The 26,812-nt window shown below is 34.0% G+C and overlaps 1 protein-coding gene and 1 non-coding gene across 2 annotated transcripts in view; both read right to left on the reverse strand.

Moving 5' to 3' along the window:
* Nucleotides 1-361: 361 nt before the first annotated feature.
* The window catches only part of Trmt61 (tRNA methyltransferase 61), a 46,711-nt gene continuing 20,260 nt past the window's right edge, over nucleotides 362-26,812 (reverse strand). Inside the window, exons 5-7 of the mRNA XM_089707904.1 lie at nucleotides 22,267-22,436; nucleotides 1,648-1,777; nucleotides 362-518 (exon numbers count right to left, since the gene is read on the reverse strand). Of these exons, the coding sequence (XP_089564030.1) occupies nucleotides 397-518; nucleotides 1,648-1,777; nucleotides 22,267-22,436 (422 nt within the window). The 3' untranslated portion in view covers nucleotides 362-396. The remainder of the gene's footprint in view (nucleotides 519-1,647; nucleotides 1,778-22,266; nucleotides 22,437-26,812) is intronic.
* On the reverse strand, nucleotides 9,249-9,387 carry LOC149479494 (U4 spliceosomal RNA). Its single transcript, XR_016317297.1, has one exon. It is a non-coding gene; the product is annotated as a U4 spliceosomal RNA (small nuclear RNA).

Consider the following 26,812-nt stretch of genomic DNA (forward strand, 5'->3'; position numbering starts at 1 on the left):
CTTATCACAGCTAGATATGTATTCTGCATTAAGTGAAAATTTGAGTGTTACTTAAATTGATTGTAAATGAAATATTTCATTAATAAGTATATTATATACAAAAAGGTTCTTGAGTGGCGACCACGTACAGGACGTCGCAGTGTGGGACGGCCTACAACGCGATGGACAGACGACCTGATCAAAGTGGCGGGGAGCCGCTGGATTCAGGCCGCTGGTGATCGGTCGTTTTGGAAATCTTTGGGGGAGGCCTATGTCCTGCAGTGGACGTCCTGAAAGGCTGGAAATGATGATGATGATGATACAGATATATGTTTTGTACTTTGGGGTCCTCAGGTATTTCTCGGAAAAATAAAACCAAATATTTAAATTCAAATTTTTATTTAATACAAAGTGTATTTATAATCTATTTTCGTCGACAACTAATTTATCCTCTCCGCTGTCTGAGTCACTTTTCCTTTCATAATTATCTGGAGGATTCTCATCTTTTCCATTTTCTGTCTTGGCTGGAATCGTTTTTGCTGTAAGGGAACATAAGTTTTCGTTATTATTAGGCCGAGTACAATAGTTTGAGAGTTATTTATTTTCTTTGTCTTGTACTTCTTATAACTATCAATTTTTGGGTCTTAGTAGGAGTAGTCCGGGATACATCGCCCATTTTTGCAAGTGATTACTATCAAGCTAATTTTTCGTGAGTAGCTTTATTTTGATGAGATGCCCAATAATTTCATGTAAAAAACTCTCGATTGTGGTAGCTACCAGAAGAAACAAGGATAAAATATTTTGATTTGATGGTTCTCAAATATTAATTACTAACTCAATGGTTTTTTTTTGTTCAATCTCAAGATAATTATCTAAATTATTCGAAAAAATATTTGTCCTACAAAATCTATGGTTTGATCAAAGAGTCCCCCTTTCCAATGTGTATCGATAACGAAGTCATCATAAATCAATCAACTAACCAGCAGATTTTTTTATTTTCACTTATTTAATACTTATATAATTCAACAGACATATTGTCCTACAAATTGCGTAATAAATATTTGAGAACCGTCAAATCAAAAATTTTTATCCTTGTTACCTCTGTAAGCTACCACAATCGAGAGTTTCGTACATGAAATTATTGGGCATCTCATCAAAATAAAGCTACTCACGAAAAATTAGCTTGATACCTAATCACTTGCAAAAATGGGCGATGTATCCCGGACTAGAGTTATTTTATTCAAATAGACAAAAATGCATAGTTTAAAATGCAAAACAAAATTGATTAAGATTACAGAATTTAATAAAATAATGCTTCAAGAGCAATATTGATTACTCGGGCATAACAACATAATTTAAATCTATACTAATATTATAAAGCTGAAGAGTTTGTTTGTTTGAATGCGCTAATCTCGGGAACTACTGGTCCAATTTGAAAAATTCTTTCAGTGTTAGATAGCCCATTTATCGAGGAAGGCTAAGCTATATAATTTATCGTTACGCTAAAACCAACAGGAGCGTAGACACGCGGGTGAAAACGCGAAGGGCAGCTAGTATAATAATAATAGGGCAATTTCTGCTCAACACAGTACCATGCATTATTATTCTTAAAACACGTTGCAGTGATACTCTATAATTCTATATAATATGCCCATTTTCGATACGTACTTCTAATAAAAGCAGGCGGTAGTGTGGCCACAGTGAGATAGCCGGTGTGTCCCGGCGTGCTGGTCGGCCACGCGCCCACTATGAAGTTCTTGTCACTCGAAGGCTTTTCCTCCACTGGGTTGTCGCAGCTCTGAAACAAATATAAAATAGTTAAATGCCTAATGTAAATAAAGTATTCAAAATGTTGAAAATGTATTCATCGTCGATATCTTAATCTTTTTTATTTCATTGTCTTTATTTGTTTTATTGTTTAATTGTGTTTTATTTATTTCTTTATTATAGAGATGGCGTTAGTAGCCATAACAGATTAGGTGGTTAAAATATTGATGGCTGCATTTTACACAGGAATTTGAATAACTGTAAAATCTATAGAGCATGGTAATAATTTAATTTTATAATCTTAAGCAAAATGTTATAAGTATTTATCATACATATTGTGTATGTAACCCATCAAATTATTATTACAAACAAAGTAAAACTGCTTCTAACTGTGATACAATCGGTACAAACAGACTATCAGTAGGTAAGCGTGCATCATTCAAACCCAATGTGACTGATTGATTAGCTAGCCAGTTAATATGAGAATAATCTTGTAAATCCACAGATTACCGCTAATACTCGTAATTACATCGATTAAGCGTGGTGCAGATGATATCGACACGCTAAATGTGTAAGATCAACATCACCATACATCTAGCATTATGCACCTGCCTTAGGAATACGTGCTTGGTCGTAAAGTATATGATGGTGGAAAAGTCGATTGCGTAATTGTATATTTAGTTGGATGTTATGAATGTAAGATAGTAGATTGCAGCATACACATGCATAGAGACGATAACGTCTCTAAGGCTCCGAATTTATAGATTTTAGAAAGTTATATACCTATATTTACATATTATGTAGATTATATGTATAAATCAAGGGTTAAAATATAAGGATACGAAAATATTAATCATAAAATACAATAATTTATTGCTTTATTTAGTTTGATTTATCCAATCATTTAAATCGATACCTTTTTGCGCAATTTTCTTAAAATTTATTTCTATGTGTATTTTTGTATTTGATTGTACTCCACCAAGGGGGTCAGTTATTATCGATGTCATGGATTAGAGCTTATATACACTCGTCCTCTGAATAAAGACGTTCAACGTAATTCTCGGTCAATTATAATTATAGCATAACCAGTGAGGCTTATTTTGTAGCACACTGAAACTGTCTATAATCTATATAACATAATGAATGAATGAATGAATGAAATACTCTTTATTGTACATATACACAGTGATAAAGTTACATAGTTAAGGTAGCTTATAGTAGAGATGTACAAAGAGCGGCTTTATCGCTCGTGAGCGATTTCTTCCAAGCAACTCGATGTAGATAAAGATACAGTGAGCAAGAATTAAAGAGTAGAGTAAGACAAGGAAAGAAGAAAGAATATAATATAAGCACTTTAAAGTGCTGGAAAGTTAGATAATTTTGTATCTTCATCATTAATACCCTTAAAACCCTTCAACATATGTTTGAGGGGTTTTAAACAATTCTACATTAATTTCAATCCTTTTAAAATTTAGGATACCTAATACAGCAAATTTTGTGACTGTAACACCAAGAAATAACCGTAACAGCGACATTTAGCAATCACTAATATCCACTTTAGCGGCTCGATCAAAGGCGAGCAGTTGCTGACATCAGAGGTACATTTAGCAGACAATTTCGCGTGATGAGAGGGGACACCTGTGCGCCGGCGCCTTGTTATTAGCGAGGCGCCACCGCAATAATGTCAGATATTGAAACTAATGTGTGCTATGACACTTCATCTTAATCTGAAGCTTGGAATGTTTAGCACGTGGAAGTTTGAAGTTTCGATCGCGTTGCATCACTGTCGATATTGTGAGAGTATAAAAAAAATATTCTGCTTTGATTGCATTTATCGTCAAACTGGATAGTAAATTAAGACATATTAATTATTGCCCCACGTCTGTAGTTTCAGCTCGTTATTTATTGTATTTCCAATGTAATCAGTAACAACGATTTGCAATACATAAACGATGTGTCTTTGAATGAACATAGCTATAACTTGACCAAAAAATACAAAAAGTGACAACATGTCTCCTTGAAAAAACCCTTATAAAGCATCTTATACCAAACTCTACTACATTTTCCCATAAAGTGTGAACTGCCACAGGTCGAACGGTACACCCGAAGGTCTTCAACTAGGTGCATTACCAAGTCATGAAGATTACACTAATTGAGACTTCGCGCCTGTCTTAACCGCAACAACTGATAGTCTAGTGTGAGACCTGCTCCGTACCATGATATCTTAAAGCAGTATTGATTCCAGTGTGGAAAAATGTTAACGCTATATAGGTTGTATAGCTCCATCACTGTTTAGTACTGGATATAATACTGCTATGCATGGTAATACCCCTGACCTCGTATGTTTTGTGTTGGATAGTTGATACATGCTAGATTCATAGATTGCGCTCAGTTTAACAATCTACATCTATGTTCGGTGTTTTGTGGTTCTTGGGTAACGGAGCAGTAACCTATGAAATGTAACGAAACTATCGACGAAGAACCATTAAAACGGGAAGGAATGTGAATCTGCCTATAGTGCATATTTTATAATGCAACCAGCGGCAGACTTTTTGTAAAAAATAATAACATTAAAAAAAGTGCTTTTCTTCTTCGGACGCAAAAAATAGCTTTATCAAGGAAAGATCAACAGTTTTATCACGTAGAGTATTTCTCTCTATCAGGTTTCTTACTTTAATTGCCATATAGTCATATACCACCAAAGTCGCAAATAATTTGTCTATTTCGTGGTAATATCGGTGGTGCAATAAAGCTAGAGTCAAGTTTGCTTATAATTCGTAAACAACATAATACTTGAGCCATCTTGCGCGCACGCACACCGCAATTACGTAACATAAATTTATTCAAACGCCGTGATCGATGGTCCGTCCCTGTTCGGAAATGCAACAAAATATCGTTGTTGCACTTTTGATTTATCGTTATGACTTCATAAACCACCTCAAATCGTCGATAATTTGAGGCAGAAAGCCGAATCGTTTAGACCACTTACAAAATTAAACATCATTTATACAACATAAATCGCTCGATTCACACACGCGACTCACCATAAACTAGATAAAAAGGTGAAAGAAATGCGGTAAATAATCTATCCACGCCACAGATTAAACGAACATAAAGTCCAGATTAAAACATAAAACCTTCATACTGTCAACACAAAATTTAAACTTCCACTGGATGACATGGGAAAAAAGAAAACAAAATTCAAAAAAAGAATGACCAGCGAAGAGGCGCATTAAGAATTGAGATAAGAGAGATGGACGAGCACTCAACGGCGCGCGGCCATCTTTATTATAAAAATAATTAGCTCGCTGGCCCGTGCCGAAATAGGGTATTTACGTAATTGACCGAAACATATTAGCTTTATTATATTTATTACTCACTTATAGAAAAGTTATGAAGCAATTTTAGATAACATTAATAACCATTTCACGAAATGTAGCAGCTATAAGTTTTGGGACACAATTAGCTACTACAATACGTAATATGTATGTATATTTATCCACGTCTTCAGCACTAATATCTTAATAAATAAAGAGTCCAAATGCGTTTCAAGATAATACTCAAACAAAAGACACATTTAAAAGCGCGTTCAAAACGCACGCAAAATAATGGGATTCAAAAAAGTATGCAATAAATGACGCAACTGCCAAAAGCCAAGCGACAAAATGTACGTTTTTATCGCAGTCTTGTAACCCGTCGAAGCTGTCGACTCATAAATATGTGTCGCTTGGATTTAGACGTTCACCCTCGGACGTAAATGTGAAATAAATAAACGAGTGGGACCGTTCAAGATATCGTAAAAAGCAGCGGTAGCGGTCAAAACGCATGTTTCTGATAACGCGCATGTTTAGGGCCTCGCGGACGTAATTCTAATACACCACATAAATCCGATCTAATCGTTGTCCACCAAGTGGTTAGATGTATTAAGTATAAACTATTCTAGATGCGTTGGAATAAACGTAAGTAAATTGTTTTAGAATAGTTTGCTGATATTATCGTGTTTTGTTTGTTTGAGTAATTATTATTTGTATAAAATTTTAAGTTTGCATTCATTTACTAACCTATTATTCATTCTCTCTAAATAAAAATGGCTAGAAACAAATTCAGTGAAGCAAATGCCTCTTGATATTATTGAAAATTCTCAGAATTGAAAGTTTTTTGTAATATTTTTGTATTCAAAACGAAAATTTAACGAAATATGAATTGATTAAAATTATTATTGATACTCTAGATAGAGTCCTATTGCATCAGAACAGAGAGAATAATTTTATATGTATGGTTTTGACATCATTGGGTTCGGTAGATGTTTCTTTTTTGGGTTACAATAATAATTAATATAGAAGGGACATAATCTATAATATAATAATGAATCGCCAAATGTGTTGGTAAGCGCGAAACTCGAGAACGGTTGAACCAATTTCGTCAATTCTTTTTTATGATATTCCTTGAAGTACAAGGATCTTATGGAGAGAAAACGTAAAAATGTACATGCAGCAACTAGCAGGGACGGACCGCTAGTATTTACATAAATTTATCAGTTTAATTTTCAACGTTCAAACTCTTTTAGATTAAATTTGGATGGCGTGTGATATGCACATTAATTGCTTGCAAGTACAACATACACTACATATGAAAGGACGATACGTCAGCGGTATTTAATAAAGGCGAGCTCAATAACCGATTAGGTAACTATTAAATCGGTTTCGTAAATCAATCGCCATTACGCCGCCATCTGTCAGAAGGGGAGCGTATAAATCACGATCGTAGGATTCACAAACATACAAACTTCTTAGGACTCCGTGTGAATGAGGACTAGCTTGTAAATTAGATGCATGGACCATTTCTTGTTTTAAGTAAAATATATTAAATATGTACTGGTAATTAAACTTACGTATTTAACAATAATGGAAGGTAATAATTGCATATTGAAATACAAATATGTTAGTTTCGATAATTGTTACAAACAAATGAATCAAAAGGATTGTCTTTGTTTTATATTTTAACAGAAAATGTACATAATTATGTAATCAGTTATTAGTCCACATAATAATATTTCGTATTTTATATACTTAAGTTAAAACATTTCATAAACGTGGAGACCCTACGAATACAAAAAGGTAGAGTGTTGAATTGAGATATATGACGGTTACTCAAGTTTTTATTTTCCCAAATCATTTACTCAGCACATTACACCGTAATTTTGACTTAAATTTATACAAAATAATATAACTAGTCTTTGATTTGTTATTTATAAAAACATGTTTTAATGCCTATTTATTTTTGCCAGCGTACGTTTTATTTATTACAGGGCTCTACCCGTTTTAAGCGAAGGGTGATATTAACAATAAAAACGTGTTTAGGAAATGTAAAACACAATTACACAAACCAAGTATATACCTATAACTTCTCTTTACAACTAAGAGAAAAAAATAATAATTAAATGCATATAAACAATAATTTACTACGATACGTAGTACGTTATAGGTAGCTTGTTCTAGTTGATCCATTGAAATGTTACATTTTTTAGGCCTGACCTTGAGTTTTTTAGAGGACGCAATTTTATTTTTTTGATGTGTAGGGGGGGTCAGTGTGAAGCTAAAACCAAGTTTGTGGGGTCGCCACCCTTGTCCCATGGCCGCCATCTTGAAAATAGCGGTTGAAATGGTTTTAACGATATATCTCTTAAACTATTTATCTGATAATAAAACAATTTTAACATTAATTGTTGCAAATTAAATTCTCTACAACTTTGATTCAGTAACTTTTTGCCGTAGAACTATAAATAAAAAAGTTATAAGCGAAAATGTTCAGAAATTAGAGCTATTTATATTTTTCAATAAAACTTTTTTTTATCATTTTACGAAGAAATGATATAAGACTATTTTTGTAGATTGTTTTTCGAGGAACAACTTTTATATACATCATTTTTTCATTACGTCAATAGCTAAGGTTTTACAGCGCTCAGAAGTGAGTACTATTTTTCAGTAGTAACTATACATAATAAATTGGCTATTGGCTCTTTTCCCAGACTCCACAACAATGGAAGCACACTGCAGAACATTTCAGCCCTGCTTTTCGACGTAAAAAAAAACGCACTTCCAGACTCTACCTCCTGGGTTGTGGGGAAAAGATTCAATAATTAATTATTAATAATATTGTAAAATTAATTATTAAAAATATTATTATAACAAAAATAAAATAATTACTGGTGACAAATTATTATTAGTACACACATAATATATCGTATTCTGTATAGTAAAGAGTACTTAAAATAGTACTCACTTCGGATGGCTGTAAAACCTTAGCTATTTACTTAATGAAAAAATGTTGTAAATAAAAGTTGTTCTACGAAAAACAATGTACAAAAATGGTCTGATATAATTTCTTCGTAAAGTTATAAAAAAAAGTTTTATTGAAAAATATAAACATCTCTAATTTCTGAACATTTTCGCTTATAACTTTTTTGTTTATAGTTCTACGACAAAAAGTTACAGAACCTAAGTTGTAGAGAATTTAATTTGCAACGAATAATGTTAACATTGTTTTATTATCAGATAAATAGTTTAAGAGATATATCGTAAAAACCATTTCAACCGCTATTTTCAAGATGGCGGCCGTGGGACAAGGGTGGCGACCCCACAAACTTGGTGATAGCTTCACACTGACCCCCCCTACACATCAAAAAAATAAAATTGCGTCCTCTAAAAAATGCGACCCCAAATGTAACTTTTCAATGGACCAAGTACGTTATTTGAATATTAAACATATTCTGCTCTCCCTATAAACAAATGAATGTGTCCAAACAGATTGTTTCATTTAAACTTCAATCAAAAACAAACACCAATTGAATACAAACCGAAGCAGTTAACCAGCCAGCCGTAAAGCAATTATAACTCGTAAATTATTTCTCAATCGAACCTAAATTAATTTGAACAAATCCCATGCAGCATTTCATTAAGCATAATTCCAACACTTATAAAGTCGACACGGTCTATGGGACCCCCCGTGAACCGATAATACGATTATAAGTCGATCAATCGATTCCACTCAATAAGCCAGTACTTTCACCGAGTGTAAATGTCAAATCTTTTTGACATTATTAAATCTGGATCGACGCGTAATCTTCGACTTGTTTTGATGGCTAATCCTTTTTGTTACGGCCATTTGTTGTAGTGTGTAATGTAATGAACTGCGTGGGAGATGGCTGCATTTGAATTCAAGCATGTTTTTAAAATAGTTTACATTAAAAGATGCATACTTTACAAAATTTAAGCAATAAATTAGAAGTATAAACTACATATAACCATGTTATAATAATATATTAATATACAAATTTTATTTAAATTTATTAAAGAGAAAATTTTCTATATTTTAATTTTAATAATAATAAGACCAAATATGTATATGTATTGTATAATTTATAATATTTAATTATCTCTTTAGCTCTTCGAAAGCTTCTGCTAGATCAAACAGTAAAGCTGTATGTTTCAGGGTTTATTAAGGCCTTAACGGCCGTTCAAAAATTGCCATAGCGGACGGTATTTCACGTCCACACGGCGGGGTATTGGTAAAGTTTTCAACTAGCAATAATCGCACCTCGGATTAACCTCATTGGTTACGATATTGCCTCTGCGCAAAGTTAACCAAAATTCAAGAACCCAGTCTTCTTACGGTATTGAAAAAACTTTTCAATAGCGCGATTTAAAATACCACTAGCGCCATCTGTCGGTCGTCTTGTACGTGACATGCGCAGAAGTGATGAGTGTAAAATCTACATGCTACGCGAAGTCATTAGAGTTTGGGATTTTAAATGTTTTCTATGTCAATTATTTTACTCACACTCTATATATATAATAAAATATTGAAGAAAATTGATATTATATAGGTATCATAGTTGCACTAATTGTATCCGTGCTGCGATTACAGTTATCTATTATAGTCGGCGTAACACCGTATATAAAAGCGATAAATCATAATATAAATTGTAAGTTTATTTATCGGCTCCCTCGTTAACTTTTGGCTTTTGGTATGAACATTTTCACGCAGAATTTCCCACAGATAATGATGCAGATATGGAGAAAGGACTGTATTTCTACTTAAAATACTTGTATAATATTTTTATTATATTTTTAATTGCTTCTATAAATATTTTAGTGTTACAGTACTGGTTTAAAATACAAAATTAAGTAATTTTTCAAAAAATAATAGGCGTGGTGTTTTAACTTCCCCTCTAGAACATGAAGGATTTTATTACATTGTTAGATTTAGACCAGCATTACTATCAAATCACTTTCCCAAGCGGCAATCCAGCCCACAAATTCGGAATCACGCGTGCTCTCACCCCAAAAGGCTCCATTAACAAAATCCGTAACAAACGTGGAAGCACGCCATCTGACCGGTAGCCACGTCGTGACCCGACCCGCCAGCGGTCACGACACCTCGATTGACGATTTCCGAATGAATGAACCGCATCAAACCCCTAACCTCACACAAAAACCGCCAAACAAACGAGAAATCAAAATCTCCAGTAAGAACGTGCGTGCAATCACGATTCGGATGCTATTTGGTAAAAACTATTGTTATTTTTGGATGCTGAATGGGAGGCGTAAAAGTATCATATAATAGCGGAAGTTAAAAATAGATTTAGCGAAGAGGAAAATGATACATTTATGCGGCTCGAGGTGATTGGTTGAAATTCTTGTAGTCCTGTAGTTTATGTAATACATAGAATACTTGCAGTATTCTTTTATTTTAGCCTATTGCTCAAATATGTTTTTCAGAAACTTTTAATATCTTATATTATTAAAAGTCATGAAGTTAAAAACCAAAAGATGCATCTTTCATTTACCGCTTTTAATGACCTAACTTTTCAATTCTTCAGGAATTTAAAACAACTTTTGAAACCTACCAACTTTCCATAACGCCTACAGCGAACCACAATCATATTTAGTTCCGTAAGACAAACCACTTCGACATATAATCATAGATAAGCTGTGATAGCATCTAAACGCAAGCGAGGTCAAGAGGCTACCAATAATATCATTAATCCAGGCCATACTCGAAACAATACAACATCGAATATGCTCATTAATGTTTGCGTAACAATAAATTTTGGCAATTGTTTCAAATAATCGATCCAATGAAGCAATGCCTTCAGAGCTCAATTAGAACCATTCAAGAGATCTAACACGATTAGTATTGGGAAATGTTATGACATTTGGTGAAAAGTGATTAATGTATGCTATTAATTTGGGGACCTTAAGATACACTGGCTCTCAATAACTCAATGTTATTAGTATTATTGTTCTACCGCTGTGTAGATTACAAATTATAAGAAGTATAGAACTTCATCTATCATGTTTTCTGTCTACAGTAGAACATGGTAACTTTTACGGCGGTATTACAATCCACCCGCGTAAACATCGAATTTAGACACCTCATGGATAATTACAGGAAATGTTTAGTTAAAAACCAACCTACCAAGTACCAACCTACGTTCCAAGAAGCAAAAGCAAATTTGTATAATATTCATACGAATTTCCTTGAAGGACCATTTGATTTTTCGCTTATGAGTTAATTTAACCAGTAAGTTCCTTATGTAGATAAAATGTTAGTAATGTTTAGTTACAAACCCCGCTGATCAAGTATTAAATTACTACACAGGACCAACGATAAAATATCCAATAAATATGATACCGCTAATCAATTCTGATGACTAACGCGACGTGTGTCCCAACAGAGTTATTTCAGTGTTAAACTATCGGCGAATTATGCCAAGTGTTGGGCAAAGACAATAGTTGGTAAGTAGATCGGGGTCAGGGCGGGTCACGATCCGATACAGGCTTTTGGGGTCAGCTACTATGTGGACGTTGTGCGTAACTAACACTGGAGCTTGCGTGGTATAAAATATAGGAACTTTATGCGCTTGTTATATGTGCAGCTCCTTTGTCGTTAGAACGATATGGTAACCACATTTTGAATGAATAAAATTTATATTCGAGTATGTCAGGATACGGATCAGGATATCATTCAAAGCATAGGTGCTCGAGTATTGCAATCGAGAGGCAATGAATTAAAAAACACTTCAATTCTGTTAAGATCAATTAATGAAAGGCAACCTCTTCGCAATTTCTAATTCACATTTGTTTAAGTCGGTAATGCAATGCTGCTAATGTTCTTTTACGAGGACAGTAAGAGTAATCTTAATCTTAAAAATTTGATGAACTAATTGGACAATAAAGTAAAACTTTAAATTTTAACACACTACACTTTGGGTTCAATCTTCTAATTTCCAATATGTCCGTCCAGCCCTAAGGCGATTCTTAGACTAGCCGTGAATATTCATATTTTCCGAACAACTTCCTGCTATACATCACATTCTGTACACACATTTTAAATCTCCAAGACAGTATTGTATCGTGTTATCATACAGGGTTGATAGATTCGTCACTGGTCAGTATCGTGATCATGACCGGTCGAGACGGATTCCAGTGGCCCGTGCCATTGTCCAATTGATCACAATTACGGATGTGGTGCTTAATCATGTTGATTATAATAATTAGCATTAACACGCCCAAGGCGACGCCCGACTCCTGTGTTGTTTGAAGAATTTCAATCGATGTGATTGTACTATTAACGGTACGTGTGTTTTTGTTTAATATGAAACAGAATGGGGAATATCTTATCAATAAGATAAGGGGTTTATAGCGAAATTAAGAAGGTAAAAAAAAACGATACGAAAAATTAGAAGGATAGATGCGAAGTGCTACTATCAGGCATCAGCAAATATGCTTCTGGGTATGATGAAGAAGTAAGCTTTTTGGTGCTGGATATTTGTCTTGTTTTCTCATTTAAATGAAATGAAACACATACTCAACGTATACAGGGTGTCCCACTATTGGTATACTAAGCGCGAAGGAACTTGTAGTTTTGCATACACTGATCACGTAAAAAATACATAAACAACAAAATTACGTTAAAATTTTTTTGATAATTTTTTCCTGAAAATCCATGTTTTCTTCTCTAGCTTCGCGCAGCCGTCATATACCGCTTCTCTAATGTGAGCATTTTGTCTATGAAAACATAATCTTAAACGATAGCTCACGTGCTAGAGGCAAAAATGGGCGGGTTGCTTGTTATGGGTGTACACATAGAGTTTTAAGAATTCATCTATTTAAAAAAAAAATGGGTCTGGAATTTTTTAAGTATTTTTTACGTACTCAGCGTATGCAAAACTATAACCTCCTTTGAGCTTAGTATACCAACAGTGGGACACCCTGTATATTTTTATGCTTTTACGGTTAAGCTCGAAGGATCAGAATATATATTGTGACACATCTCGACAATTTTTATAACAGAACTTTGAAATACGTTCGAATGCATTAGGTATAAGACGAATGTATAATCATATGTACGTATAATGAGACTATGCGTATTAATATATGTATAACTGCTTGGGAGTGATAATGTGACTTTTTGTGGGCGGCATAATTTAAAAACTGAGGTGATTAAATTCAGTATTTATGACTGATACCTAAAGTGGGTATTATACATAGCATAACATATATTAATACATAACAACTAAAGTAAACTTAAAACAAGTATGTAATAGCAAAAATGTAAACGAAAGTGTTCTTCAGATCGCAGAAACACTTTTAATTTCATTCTTTACGGTACAAGTTTTAGTACCATTTCTTAAACACGATGAAATAAACCACCAATAAAACGAACAAGGCAAATAATAAATCACTGTAGATTATGCAAGACACAGCAAAACTATTAGTAACCGTCCGAACATCGAGCTCTTCCAAATAACTTGACACCGTGAACACTTCCAAATAAATGATCATCGACATAATTGGAAATTTGAATTAATTGATATCTAATCTCGAGGAACACATTCACTTGTAGAGAAGCGTAACAAATTATTGGATCCGAAGCTTTGATAGATGATGCGAATGTTGAAGTCATTATAGTATGCAAAGTTTGTTTTGATACAAAGGAATCTGTTTAATTAATAATTGTGGTGATATTTCACATAACCACGATGTACTATGGCAATGAACTGTTATTTTAACCGTATTTAAGAGCTTTATCTTACGATATTTAATTCAAACTCAGCTACATTAATCAACAGTTGCAAGAATGTAAGAAATTTAAAAATAAAAATAACGATGCGTAATGTTAGCTGAACAAAATTCAAGAAATGAATCAATTCAAAATTAAATTCCCTTTAATACGCTGCAAGGCAACGAAGGCGAAACGAAACGTTGTATTTCTATTAAGACCAACACATCGTTGATAGAACACGGTGTTAAGTAACAAAGCAATACTTCGTTAGAACGCCCGAGTGACAGCTAACAAAACGTAAGAGAATGTCACTTGGAATAAATCGAGTGAGAAAATAAAGCATTTCGCTGTCCCCGTTTCGAGTCGAAGCGTTGTTCGAGGCTCATCTTGATACGGTTTCGCTCGTGGGAACACTGGAGTGCTAATTTATTGCTGTGTGCCCGGCTACATGCGACTGACGACTCTATCCGAGCCGGTGTTGCAAGCGAATGAGAGCTACGACCGAAATCTAGTAACGCTGATAAGGGAATATGGAACAGGTTTTGTGGTCTTTTTCGTTTTAAATTTTGTGTTAATTTTAATAGTGCAAAATGGTATGTTTGTTTGGTGTGGCGTTTAAGCTGACATGCCATTTGATATTGCTGTAATTACCACACTATTTTAAATTTTCACATGTTATTTACCTATGTTGTTTCTGTAAAGAATATCTTCATCTGAATAAAGCGTTTCAGGCATCAGATTAATCAATGAGGTCATCATTAACCAAATTTCATTAAAGCTGGAGAAAATAAGTGAGTAACATCACTCCAATGAAAAAATGTTACACACATAAGGAAGATAAGGACACATATAAGAACTTAGTTAGAAGATAATATAGATAAAGAAATAGATATAAAGACAACAGATAAACCACATAAAAATTGAAATAATGGTCTCAATTATGAAACACGGAATACATGTTAAATTTCAGCTGTCAGCAAGCCACGTTTTAATTGCCTTCCAAATTGAATATAGTGATAAAAATAAATCATCAGCGGCATAAACAATTGCAATATACATAACATCGCGTTACCCATATTTCACCGGCGTGGCAATCTGATCGCTAAATTGACTATAACCGCTCACTAAGCAGTGGCATAAATAAACAAACGTGCCAAATGATGCACGAATTCAATATATATTTACCCATTAAGGAGTCCTAGATGCGTTGCGAAATAGTAACATGCTGGATCCGGATCATACAGGTGGTATTGTACTCAAACGTGACCTGGCTTGCGCAAACGCCGGCTAAAACTTTTACTTCACGAATATATTTAATACTCGTGTCACTTCGCTAGTCTTGTAACTATTACATAAACGCGGATGCATTAAGGATGTACTGCCCAAAATGAGCTCGATCTCAGCTTGTTTCATAGATAGTTTTATGAAATCTTTGAAATTGCTTCGCTTCAAGATAGAGTCATTAACGTGTCAAAGTCATAAATCGATCGCGAGCGTTCTGGTGGATCGTCGAACAATTTAATAGGCTCATCATATAACGAAATTATTGTTTTATTATGGCAAAGGTAAAGGGGTAAAGATACATCACTTAATACGAAAATAGATGCATTAAATCCATACACTATGCATCCATTTTCAAATTGTGCTGAAGTATTTTAAATCATATAGTAATACTAGCGGTCCGCCCCGGCTTCGCCCGTGGTACCTTCATGTTTAAACTATCCTATCTCTGAAGTTGGATCGAACTGCACATGATGTGCGAATTTTATTATAATCGGTTAAGTGGTTTAGGAGTCCATTGAGGACAAACATTGTGACACGAGATTTATATATATTAAGATTAGCACATTAAAGAGGCTTTTCGGCTGGAGATGCAAGATATTCAATTTTGGGCATGGATCTTTAAATCATTATTTTTAGATTGCTGCAAATAGAAGAAAGAAACTGCTTAAAAAAACACATTACATAATAAATCCTCTACATGGCAATATTTAATAGTCCCAACCTACTTGTACACAAGTACTGCTTATAATAAAATACTAGTACCCAGAGATGTCTATATTGAATCTATGAAAAATAATAGCTTAGAAGGCGACTACGAATCGATAAATAATGCAGGGCACTAAAAATATTACAGATTCATTGCTACAATAAACAAAGAACTGGGACGTATTTTGTAATATCAAATGTCATAGAATTAAATATACAAGCGAAATAAATGTACGACAAACAATTATTACCTTGAAGGTTCGATAAAATATACATTTGTTCTGTATAATAAATAAACACGGCGTAAAATAAAGCGATCGCGTGCGATGAAATGGATTTTATATTTCCAATAAAACATCTCGGTATAAACATTTCATTTCTACTATTAATGTCTCTGTTCATTCTTTTTTGAGAATCACTACATCAATATTGATAAAATATATCCATAATTAAATAGAAATTTTCCAACTACATACATACTTATATACCATATTTTATTTGGTATGAATTTTATTTATATCTATAGAAATTCCAAAATATGGTTGATTAAATTTATAAGTATCTGAAATTGAGTGTGAGTTTAAACATCTTTACCCTATACTTCTCATACGCATATCTTTTGCTCTAAGATTATTATGAGAATCACAAACAATTTAACTTTGATTCTATCTACAGCTATCATGGAGGACATGATATCACATTAATTGCCAGAGATAGTCTACTATCGCTACAAGGTAATAGTTTTAACAATATCCTCAATAAGGAACAGCGAGACATTTCCAATGGGACATTCACACAGCGCGACACGTAATTCAAAATCAAAATGGAAGTCAACGCATTATTCAAAGCAATTATCTTGGCATCTCGTAACTGAGAAATTTCTATTACGACCGTTCGTATTAAGGTATCAGATTGAGAGGAGTCGACTCAATATATCTTTCTGGGCGTTAATAGCATCGAACTATCGACTCTCCTATTATTTTGTCGAGTAGCAAATTTATAGATCGCTGTATTAACGGTAAAAGTTTGTCCGAGTCCTGCCGATATTACCGAGCATTGCGGTAAAGGTCGTCCTGTATACAAGAGTCGATACTGTGGGATAAGCTGCTTCGGGAATAAATATTTATAGGAACATTAAGGGGAATTCAAGGAACTCCAGATAAATGCAATGAGTATGCCATACGTTTATGCTAACATATTTCGAATACTTCCAAGTTAGAATATGTTTAGTTTTATCTGTGTTATTTTACTTTTTTAGTATTCCGACATATACAAGAAAACTTTCTCAATGTTATTATGTATAGCGTTAAATTGCAAGTAATAATTTCATGTGAAATGAACAATATATAAGTTACGTCACAAAAACGCCGTGCATATACATAGGTATTTCCCTTGCAGCAGCGCGGCGCGGGCAGCGATTTCACGGCACAAGCGCATCCTTTAGCCACGGCTGTCGGCCCTCGATCACGCTGCGACAAACGTTGCGTCACCAACAATATGGTGGATCGTGTTACACTGCCCTAAATCTCTTTGTTCTTCGATTCGCGTGTACAAACTGTCTAGTGAACGGCGCTCGTATTATTAGAATTATCCTCAGTATAAATGATAGACCAGTCTCGATGTATTGCCGACTCGACTCCGAGATTTGAAATTACGATTTTCTGGCGACACGGCCATAACTTAAAACGCTCTCATTACAGAACTCGCCTCGCAGGGAGACATTAAACAATTTTAATTTGCTTAGTTACGTTCATTTGACAATTTATTGACTTGTAAAACTTATGTTTTGGATTTGATGAAAATCGACTTTGAATTGTATAAATGAATCATATTTAACTCTGTTTACTGTTTATTTATGTTGTTGTTATGAAATTTAAATTTATTAAAGTGAAACTTTTATTACATCGTCTCAAACTTTTTGGTCTGTGTAGCGCATGTCGCGTGTATCGCGGTTGCCGAGTAGGTATACCTACTCGGCAGCCGACCGTCACGCGACATGCGCTACACAAAGCAGTGTTCGGAACCGTTCGAACAGTTTCACTTTTACCACAGACTAATAATAATATACTGCTTTTACCGTGATTTCATAAAACCACACAACATTTCTTTTCTTAAAGTAAGTTACCAAAATGACAATTGCAAAACAAAATAAATTTTAAATATGAAAGTATGTAGATGCAAAAGAAATTTGGCAACTTTCTTAATTATATTTACATATTCAACATTTATTACTCTGCGTAAAACAAATTCCACCGAGATTCGGCTTTAGAGAATCATAAGCAGCACACGATATTCTCTCCTAATAGCGAACACAAAATATACATATAAACTCGTACGCGTTGTCTGTTGACGTAAGTGGTCAGTCGGGTACGTCTGGTAGAGTCGCACACGGTGTTTGGACACGCGCCCGGCGACAGCGACAGATCGCGTTTCGATCCGTGATAAGATGTTATCTGGGGTGCGCACGCGCCAATATAGGGCTGACACAGTAAAGTTTTATCAATAGGAATAGTTTTTAATTTGGGATGTTAATAATTGGGAAGAAAGAAATTCATAATAATAATTAATAAATGAAAAACTGTTTAATGATTATAAATCATTTGAATTTATTAGAAAAAATACTTCTGCAATAATATCTAGCTATATCTTTGACTTGAAAAACAAAATTTTTGAACCTCTTTACTACGACTGAAACATTAATTTATTCAACTAGACTTCGTTTAGAAGCACGGTTGAATCTCTTAAAATCAGAAAAATAATAATAATCCACAGATTCGGACAGCAGTTTCTACAGAAAAGAGACGACAAGAAACTCTGTAGTTGAATAATATATTAATTTATATTACATCTAAATAAAACTCAAGAACTTGCCTAAATAAATTATAAACTCAGTTGACAACCCTAATTATCTTTACTTGACCGGTTATTTCACCTTCAAGCAAAACAGATTTATGGGTAGGCGTAATGACTTTTCCGATTAATTGTACCCGAATTCTCTATTACTTTATGCGTTATCTATCGTTGAAGTTATCTACAGTCAGAATTAGTTTACAAGATATCATACTTGGAATTTATGTCAGGATATTTTGAGCAAATATTTTGGTACTGTCAAGTTCAGAATAATTTTAATTAGTAGATAGGCTGTGACTTTTGGCACAGATAGTGTCATATTTTATGCTTTTGGAATTTGGTAACATACAGATAATATTACGTCGCTAGATTAAATATTATCACTAAAGTATTGTTTATTATATTACTTACTCAAGATATCATTCATTCATTTATTAGAAGTAAGAACTATTTTTGAGATTTTCTTATATTTTGATTGTTTACTAGAAGGAAGTTAGACTATTTCCATTCCTTATCAAAGCCTAAAGCCTTACATTATTACTAAACGTGCCTTTATTAACATACTAACCTACAAGACCACTTCAAAGACAAACTCATCGCAGAATCCCCATTTAACCTAACAAACACAAACCTCTATTTCAGAATCTTTACACCGAGCACAATGAAGCGTTACCATCAATCAGTCATCTCAATAAGTAATGTGGGAATTTGAAACATGGCTTTGTTCCTGCAGCTGCGTCGGCGCAGGCATAAATCATATTCGAAACTTTATAGATCTGTATCTAGATAACTTTTAATTATGGGAATTAGAATGGCATTCGGTGACTCGAGTTTAATGCTCGGAGAGGCGGACCTATGTTAAATATTTTAAACGAAATGTTGCTTAGTAATTTTTTATTTTACTTTTCTTTTGTATTATTTTGATCAAATAGGAAGAACATTTTGTGAGAAAGGGATCGTTTACTTTAAAATTTAAGACCGATGTTGTTTGATTTTATAATGATGCTCTGAAAACAGAAGCCAGAAAAATGTCAAAATTATATTTATTATTGTATCATCCATACTAATATTATAAGAAAGTAACTCTGTCTGTCTGTCTGTTACTCAATCACGCCTTAACTACTGAACCAATTTGCATGAAATTTGGTATAGAGATATTTTGATACCCGAGAAAGGACATAGGCTACTTTTTATCCCGGGAAATAGGATAGGTTTTATCCCAGAAATCCCACGGGAACGGGGACTATGCGGGTTTTTCCTTGACTGCGCGGGCGAAGCTGCGGGTGGAAAGCTAGTTATTAAATATTAATATCAAATGACACTAACAAGTAATTATATTGTCCACTATACTTGTATATTCTCCGAGAGACTTCGTTTAACCTTTGTAAAATAATAATTAATTAATTCGAAGTTTTAAATGCTAGAGTTGCCTTTCCTTTAAGGATTATAAACCTTCAGTAGCGTAAGCTACTATTAAGTTTGCCTTCAGTTAAAAGACAAGATCTATACTTTACAAAATCTAAGTAAATCAGTTACAATATAATTCTACTGATTGACTGAGCTTTCAAGCTTCTTTTTATCTAAGATTTCGAAAAGAAAGAAATAACACCTTACATTTCCACAAAACACTTCAATGTCCCAATAGTTAAAAGTTAAAACCGAACAAGAAAGTATGTATAAACCTACAAATAATATCAGTAATACAACCTTTTCATTATCTACCTATATAGGGTAAGATCACGATGTCTATGGCCCTAATTTAAGTTGCCATAAAGTTCCCTCTGCCCTAATGTGGTAATTTCGAAGTATAGTATGTAATCTAGTAATTACTAATATATGGCACTGCGCGCGCCGATGTTGGTTATAAGATAGATTTTAAAAAGCCCTTGCGATTTTCCCACGGCTCTACTGAGCTGTGGCGAATAGGGATGTGACTTTATCGATAATTCGATGTTAGATAGTTTAATTTCCTTCTTATATCGCCGGTATTTTGGATATCTATAGACGACATTTTTATAACTGTATGCATGCTTATTAGTTAAGTTTATTTTGATACTCCAAAAATCGAATGCAATGAAAAGATATTTTGATTAATTTAAATTAGGTGTGATAGTTTGGAGAATAAACGGGAAGTGAATTTAACATCGGCATTAAATGTCTACTATAATGAATTTTGCTGTAGTTAAATTAACGAATTTTTTTTTTTAAGAAATGATTGGTTTATATTTTTCCTGTTTTTGGTGGACATGCCACTAAAATAAGAATTATAATGTATGTATAATATACTTAATTATGTATATATTAAAACGTACTTTGCACCATATATCTCTCTAATGGATACGGAATAGTCTGCTGTTAATCATGATCCAAAACAATATTACTTATAATATGCATAATTTCATATATTTTTGCTTAAATCGATATCCTTCCACCACTATAGGATTGGCTACCGACGGAACGTGACCGCCCGCGACAAACGGCGCGCGTGACGTTTTTGAACGCAACCCGATATGTCGCAGATACTACCATCTTATACTAATATACACACGGGATTATAGTCCTTGTTGTTATGGCGATAAGATTGTTTACCCAATGTTCAAATTAGCAATTACATCAGGGAGAGGGTCTTGAAAAAGTCTTGAAAATTTGATAGAGTTGAAAGGTCATCAGACGTATATAAATAAAGTTCTATGGTCGAAATTAAAATATGCGAATATAAAGATAATCAAAAAGGGATTCGAATACCACGACCAATAGAGGAATCGTCTAACTATAAAGAGGTCACTGTGTCTATTTCTAAACCTATCCAGTTACTATTAATTACTCCATCGTTTGAAGTACATAGAAATTTATAACGAGACTATTTAACTTCCGTTAATAACCAGAATTGGAGGACGCGTCGATACATTTGATGTATAACAAGGCAGTCTTCCACTAATTGGCTTCACCTAAGCACCGTATACCGATATTGCATTAAGAGCGTCAACCTCCAACGTAGATCGGTATCTTTGTGCACTAATTTGTGTCGCAACGTAGGCATCGGCCCTTGGTATTCTGTCAATTATCAGCTTGTTAGCCCTTGATCGATTCCCGACGTACGCGGCCCGTCGTACGTTAGCTAACTTAATGTGTCAGTCGGCGGGGTCAGAGGCTGTAGAGTGTAGACGATACGCTGATGCAACCTTTGATGTTATGCTTTGTGATGCTGATTTACATTTCATAAACGTAAGTACGGCTCATTGTTAGCTTCGCATTTCGAGTGAAGAGTCGATGAGAAAAGTGTAATACATTTCGGATATATTTCGCAATGGTTTGAAGGATGTTGTGAAGCAATGAGAGCACTCCTCTTTGTTATTTTGAATGTCTATTCAGCTTTGTGTATACTTTTATGATGAGTATTTTTCTATTTCAAAACTTATTTGGGGCAATAGTTGCAGTGAACTACACATCAGTGGTACATAAATTCATTGTAGTACGAGTAGAAGCTGTAAACAAATATAGTCTAGCCTAGTGACCTATACCTATAACCTATTAAAGATTTAAGTTCTTAATAATAAAAGAGATACATATGAATACGATACAAAAGCTTTACATTAATAAAATGATATTTACCTTATGTTTCAAGAAGGATAGATCGCGTACAGGCACAGTTCTCCTGCTGACTTTGAGTTCAGTTTGCAACACTTCCATAGTGCTGATATCTTGGAAACCGTTTTGTTCCAATGCTATGCATGTTCTTTGAACTTGCTCTATACACGGAGAGAAAGAGCAGAACCGACCTCCTGGAATAAAAAAATAATAAGGATTTATATAGGTAGAACTCAAAAAAAAAAAAGGATGGAATGCATAAAATGTTATTATAGCACATCAGTTTTTCTGTATGCTCTTTTGAAAGTTTGAATATTCATAAGGCAATTAAAAAGAACTTTAAGCGTCGACTTAACAGGCCACGAGACATGATTAAAATTTTCAATAATTATCATCGAAAGATCGGACTTAAGGATGTCATCATTTCCTCTATACGTCAGGAATAATCTGATTGTTTTAAAGTGCCGAAGGCGGTCAACCTCACTCTTTCATAACCCAAACAAATCATCATAATATAAAGTCGAAAGAGCAAGGAGGAAAAATGTCGACAGCTGTTTTAATACGATAGTACTGACTGCACGTCAATACCGGCTTTTTGTTATCATGATACCGTTTTAGGAGTTTTTTCAACTACGTACTTATTCGGGACATATCTTTTATGTGCCGCTAGAGCTTATCTGTCAAATCTTATCGACCAATAAGGACAGCGCACGTCACTCACTCTGCCAATCTGAGACGCGAGTGTAGCACGGCGGGGGGTGATTTTCTATATTTTTTTTATTATGTATCGCGTGTCTCTATGTTATAATACTTCAGAGTAGCGGTATTACCATAACCCAGCGTAGTAATGAAGCTATTCTCGAACGTGGACGATCGAACGAGCTCGGAAATATATGTAATATTTTATCTAAATGCATCACGAGTCACGTTACTGTGACGGCATTTAGAGACACTTAGGACTACGGCGACATTTCCATTGTTTAATTAAAATTAATTAAACAGCGATTTTAATTAGATAGTCGGCTTTGCTAAGGTGCAGTCGAACATTATTTGGATAAAACAATGACTAATTGCATTTACAGTAAAGGAAAATCTTGACTGAGCAATGCAAATCTAAAACATTGCGACGTGTTGAATTTATATTGCCTGTTAAAATTTGTTTTGAAATACATTTATTATGTTCAATTGATTTACGGTTTTACCCTGAATGTAACTAGACTGAATATATCTTTCTCTTGTGATATTTTTTATTCACCATAAAAGTTAGGCCTCCATACTAATATTGGTACTATTTAGTAATCATGTTAAAAAAACATCATTAAGAATATAAATTTTCGGGATGTTGTACTTAATTTCTAAGGTACAACGACACCTCTATCTATCGAACGTTTAAAATGCATAAACAAAACTGGGAGGCTAATAAAACACCGAGGATAGGGTTAACAATAGCAGTTAGTCATCCTCCGGTCGTGTTTGCCAACCCAGGTCAAGAGACAGGAATGCTGGCTAATTGACAGATTAGTGGGGACATCAGCGCCTATGAAATATGTGAGTCGACGCGCCGAAATGCCGTCTCGCTCGAGACCGGAATTAATGTGTTTATCGAAAGATATTTTACAATGGCATTGTTGAGATTTATGTAATACAAATGAGCTGGTGTTGTTTCATGCGATACGTTCACCGGTTAACATATTTATTTCGTGTCGACGAGGAAGTACAGGAACGTGTTAATTGAAAATTTTGTCTTCATTTCTAATTCTATGGTGTATTTGTGCATTGTATTTGTTCGTCGACATGATATAAATTAATATATCAAATAAGTTTACATAAACATGAAAATTGCGATAACATTTCACGTAATACAAAAGATTATGTAACACGATTTGATAACTCAATTAAAACGATATTCTGTGACATGTTAATTATCATATTTGAATAAAAAGTAAGCTGTGTCCGAAATCTGTAATTAGAGCCATAAATATACATGTTACCGTCACATTTTTTGCGAAAATTTATCGTTAGGTGCGAGTTAATATTTGACAGTTTTAGTATGAATAATTAAACACTACGATCGCCCGTGGCCAGCCTAGGTAATGTCGTAAACGGTGATTTGGAGAGTCCGCACACGTGTTCAGGAATTATGTTGGAGGGCTTTAAATTTTCGCTTACATAAATATTGCTTTGCCGATTTCTCTGATAAACTGCACTATTATAGGACTTACGTGCCGGAGTTATGGATTTTTATTTGTACACATAAATCTTGCGGGTGAAGAATTAAAAACATTCTTATACTTACTATAAAAATCATTGAAAAATAAGAAAAATAGATTGCGATTTACGTTTTATGTTGATATATGTCGCATGATTGATTTAATTTCAAATATTTTCACATTTGACATTATTCATAACCATATAAGAATAATATATACGAAAGATACAAAGCTCTACTTTCACGGTAAAATTATGAGAAATATACTTTTGTTCAAGTATTTATGATGATATAGGTGGCAGTGATTTTTAGTTATTGTTGATCGTCAAGCACTTCTAGCGTACCTACTATCCTTCTAAATATAGTTATCATAATCTTCCTTCAACACTGTTTCAATCTATCGGCTGTCTATAAACTAAACTTTAACAATCAAAAGTGTAACAATCGTTTAGCATTCGCGAAGCTGGTTTGTGAATACCGATAGCAATCAAAGGTCAATGTTCTTGTTCCGATCCTGGATTTTGTAACACTTAGATGTTACGTTACAAGGGCTTTGTATCCTAAATGCCCGTTCACTAACAATGGCTAGTGATGTGGTGAATTTGATTTTATCGATAGTTTCATTTACGATTTGACTAAAATTATTTTGTTTGGTTGTAAATTGTGATTTAACCATGTTTCTCTTATAAGGATCCAAGTGGTTTATTGTTATGAAAATTATATATTTATTATTAGTTTTAATAATCAATATTGTGAGCTATATTAAAGAAACCACCAACTAACTCAAATTAAGAAAAAAAATCGTTCAAAATTTTTATCGATAAATCAATTTATATCCCCATCACTATCCACAACTCACAATAGATCCGAGTCCCGTCACTAACAATGCCGGACAGTCTATTGATGTATAGCACGAGATAAGGTGGTGAAATCACATATGCCCGTAACGCAAGCGACGCGTGCGCATTGTTCTACCGATGAGCCGATTGAAATATAATTATCTCGGCCGACTCTTAAGTATTTGTTAATCCATTACATGTGATTAGTTATCTGTGCGGTACGCTTTTAATCATGAATGACGTTGGGGAGAATCTATTCTAATTTATATATTGTTGTACTTCAGTCGATATTTTCTAATTATCGATATCGGTGATTAGAAAATTACAAATAAGGCCCTAATGAACATTGAAAGTGTTAAGGAATTTTTATGAACTGGTACGGAGGTTTTGTATACAATCAATCAGCGGCGGCCTTAGGGGGTGGCGAACGGGGCAATCGCACGGGGCCTCGCTCTTGCAGGGGCCTCGCGCAACAAGCAACAACCCACCCAAGCAAATTTAAAAAAATGAAAATGTGTGCGTGTACTGAGTATGTTCATGCGTGTGTATGAAGGAAACGACGATATTATCTCGGTGCTGAAATACATAATAGAAAACAAATTAACTGAAGTTTACCCCACTATCGAAATAGTCCTGAGAATTATTGCCACCACACCTGTGACAGTTGCGTCTGCTGAAAGGAGTTTTTCGAGGCTTAAACTTATTAAAACATATTTGAGGAATTCGATGACACAAGATCGGCTTTCAGCCCTTGCTATTCTTTCAACCGAGTAGCTCATTCGTTGGATTATTGTGCTTTAATTAAAGATTTTAGCCTTAGGAAAAGCCGCAAATATCAATTGCACGCCTCATAAGTCATAAGCGAAGCGTTGAGGTGGGTACTACTGTCACTTCGCGCAAAACATCTGATTTTTCAAACTTAAAATGTCTTTATGTATCATACATTGCACTTGTAAGATAATAGGTACATACACACACATATTAAGAAAAAACACTATTTTTAACATTCATGATATTTTTGATGTCATTTTTGTTATTTAAACTAGTTAAAAAACAGTTTAAAAAAGTTCTGTCTTGGACGTCCGTGTGTCTGTATGTGCGGAGGATTTTCTTGTTAACACGATAGCGACCGAAATACTTTACTAATCGAGTCTTTTTTTTTCTCTTACGCTTGAGCTCAGAAATAGAACCCTTTCATTTTTCAGGGTCTGATTCGATGTGGTTTAATTGTTATTAAATAAACAAAAATAATAATTAATAAATAATTATTAAAAAAAAACTATGAGGCGTGCACTTTTGGATTTTCCAAATTATTTTAAAATTTATCATCTCTGTATTTGTTAATTTGGTAAATCTTTCTATGTATAAATATATAAATATTTTAAAACTAAAATTTTATTCATTTGTATAACTTTATCATTTCTCCTCAAACATGACAAATAGCTAAACCAAACAACCAGACCTACTTTCGCATCACATACATTTCACAAAGAGCAAAGGGCCTCGCAAAGGGCCTGCCGCC

Source organism: Colias philodice, chromosome 20, assembly GCF_061535455.1.
Source record: "Colias philodice isolate Cphi_HAF_F1 chromosome 20, ilColPhil1 Martin Lab GWU primary, whole genome shotgun sequence".
In the NCBI taxonomy this organism is placed as follows: domain Eukaryota; kingdom Metazoa; phylum Arthropoda; class Insecta; order Lepidoptera; family Pieridae; genus Colias; species Colias philodice.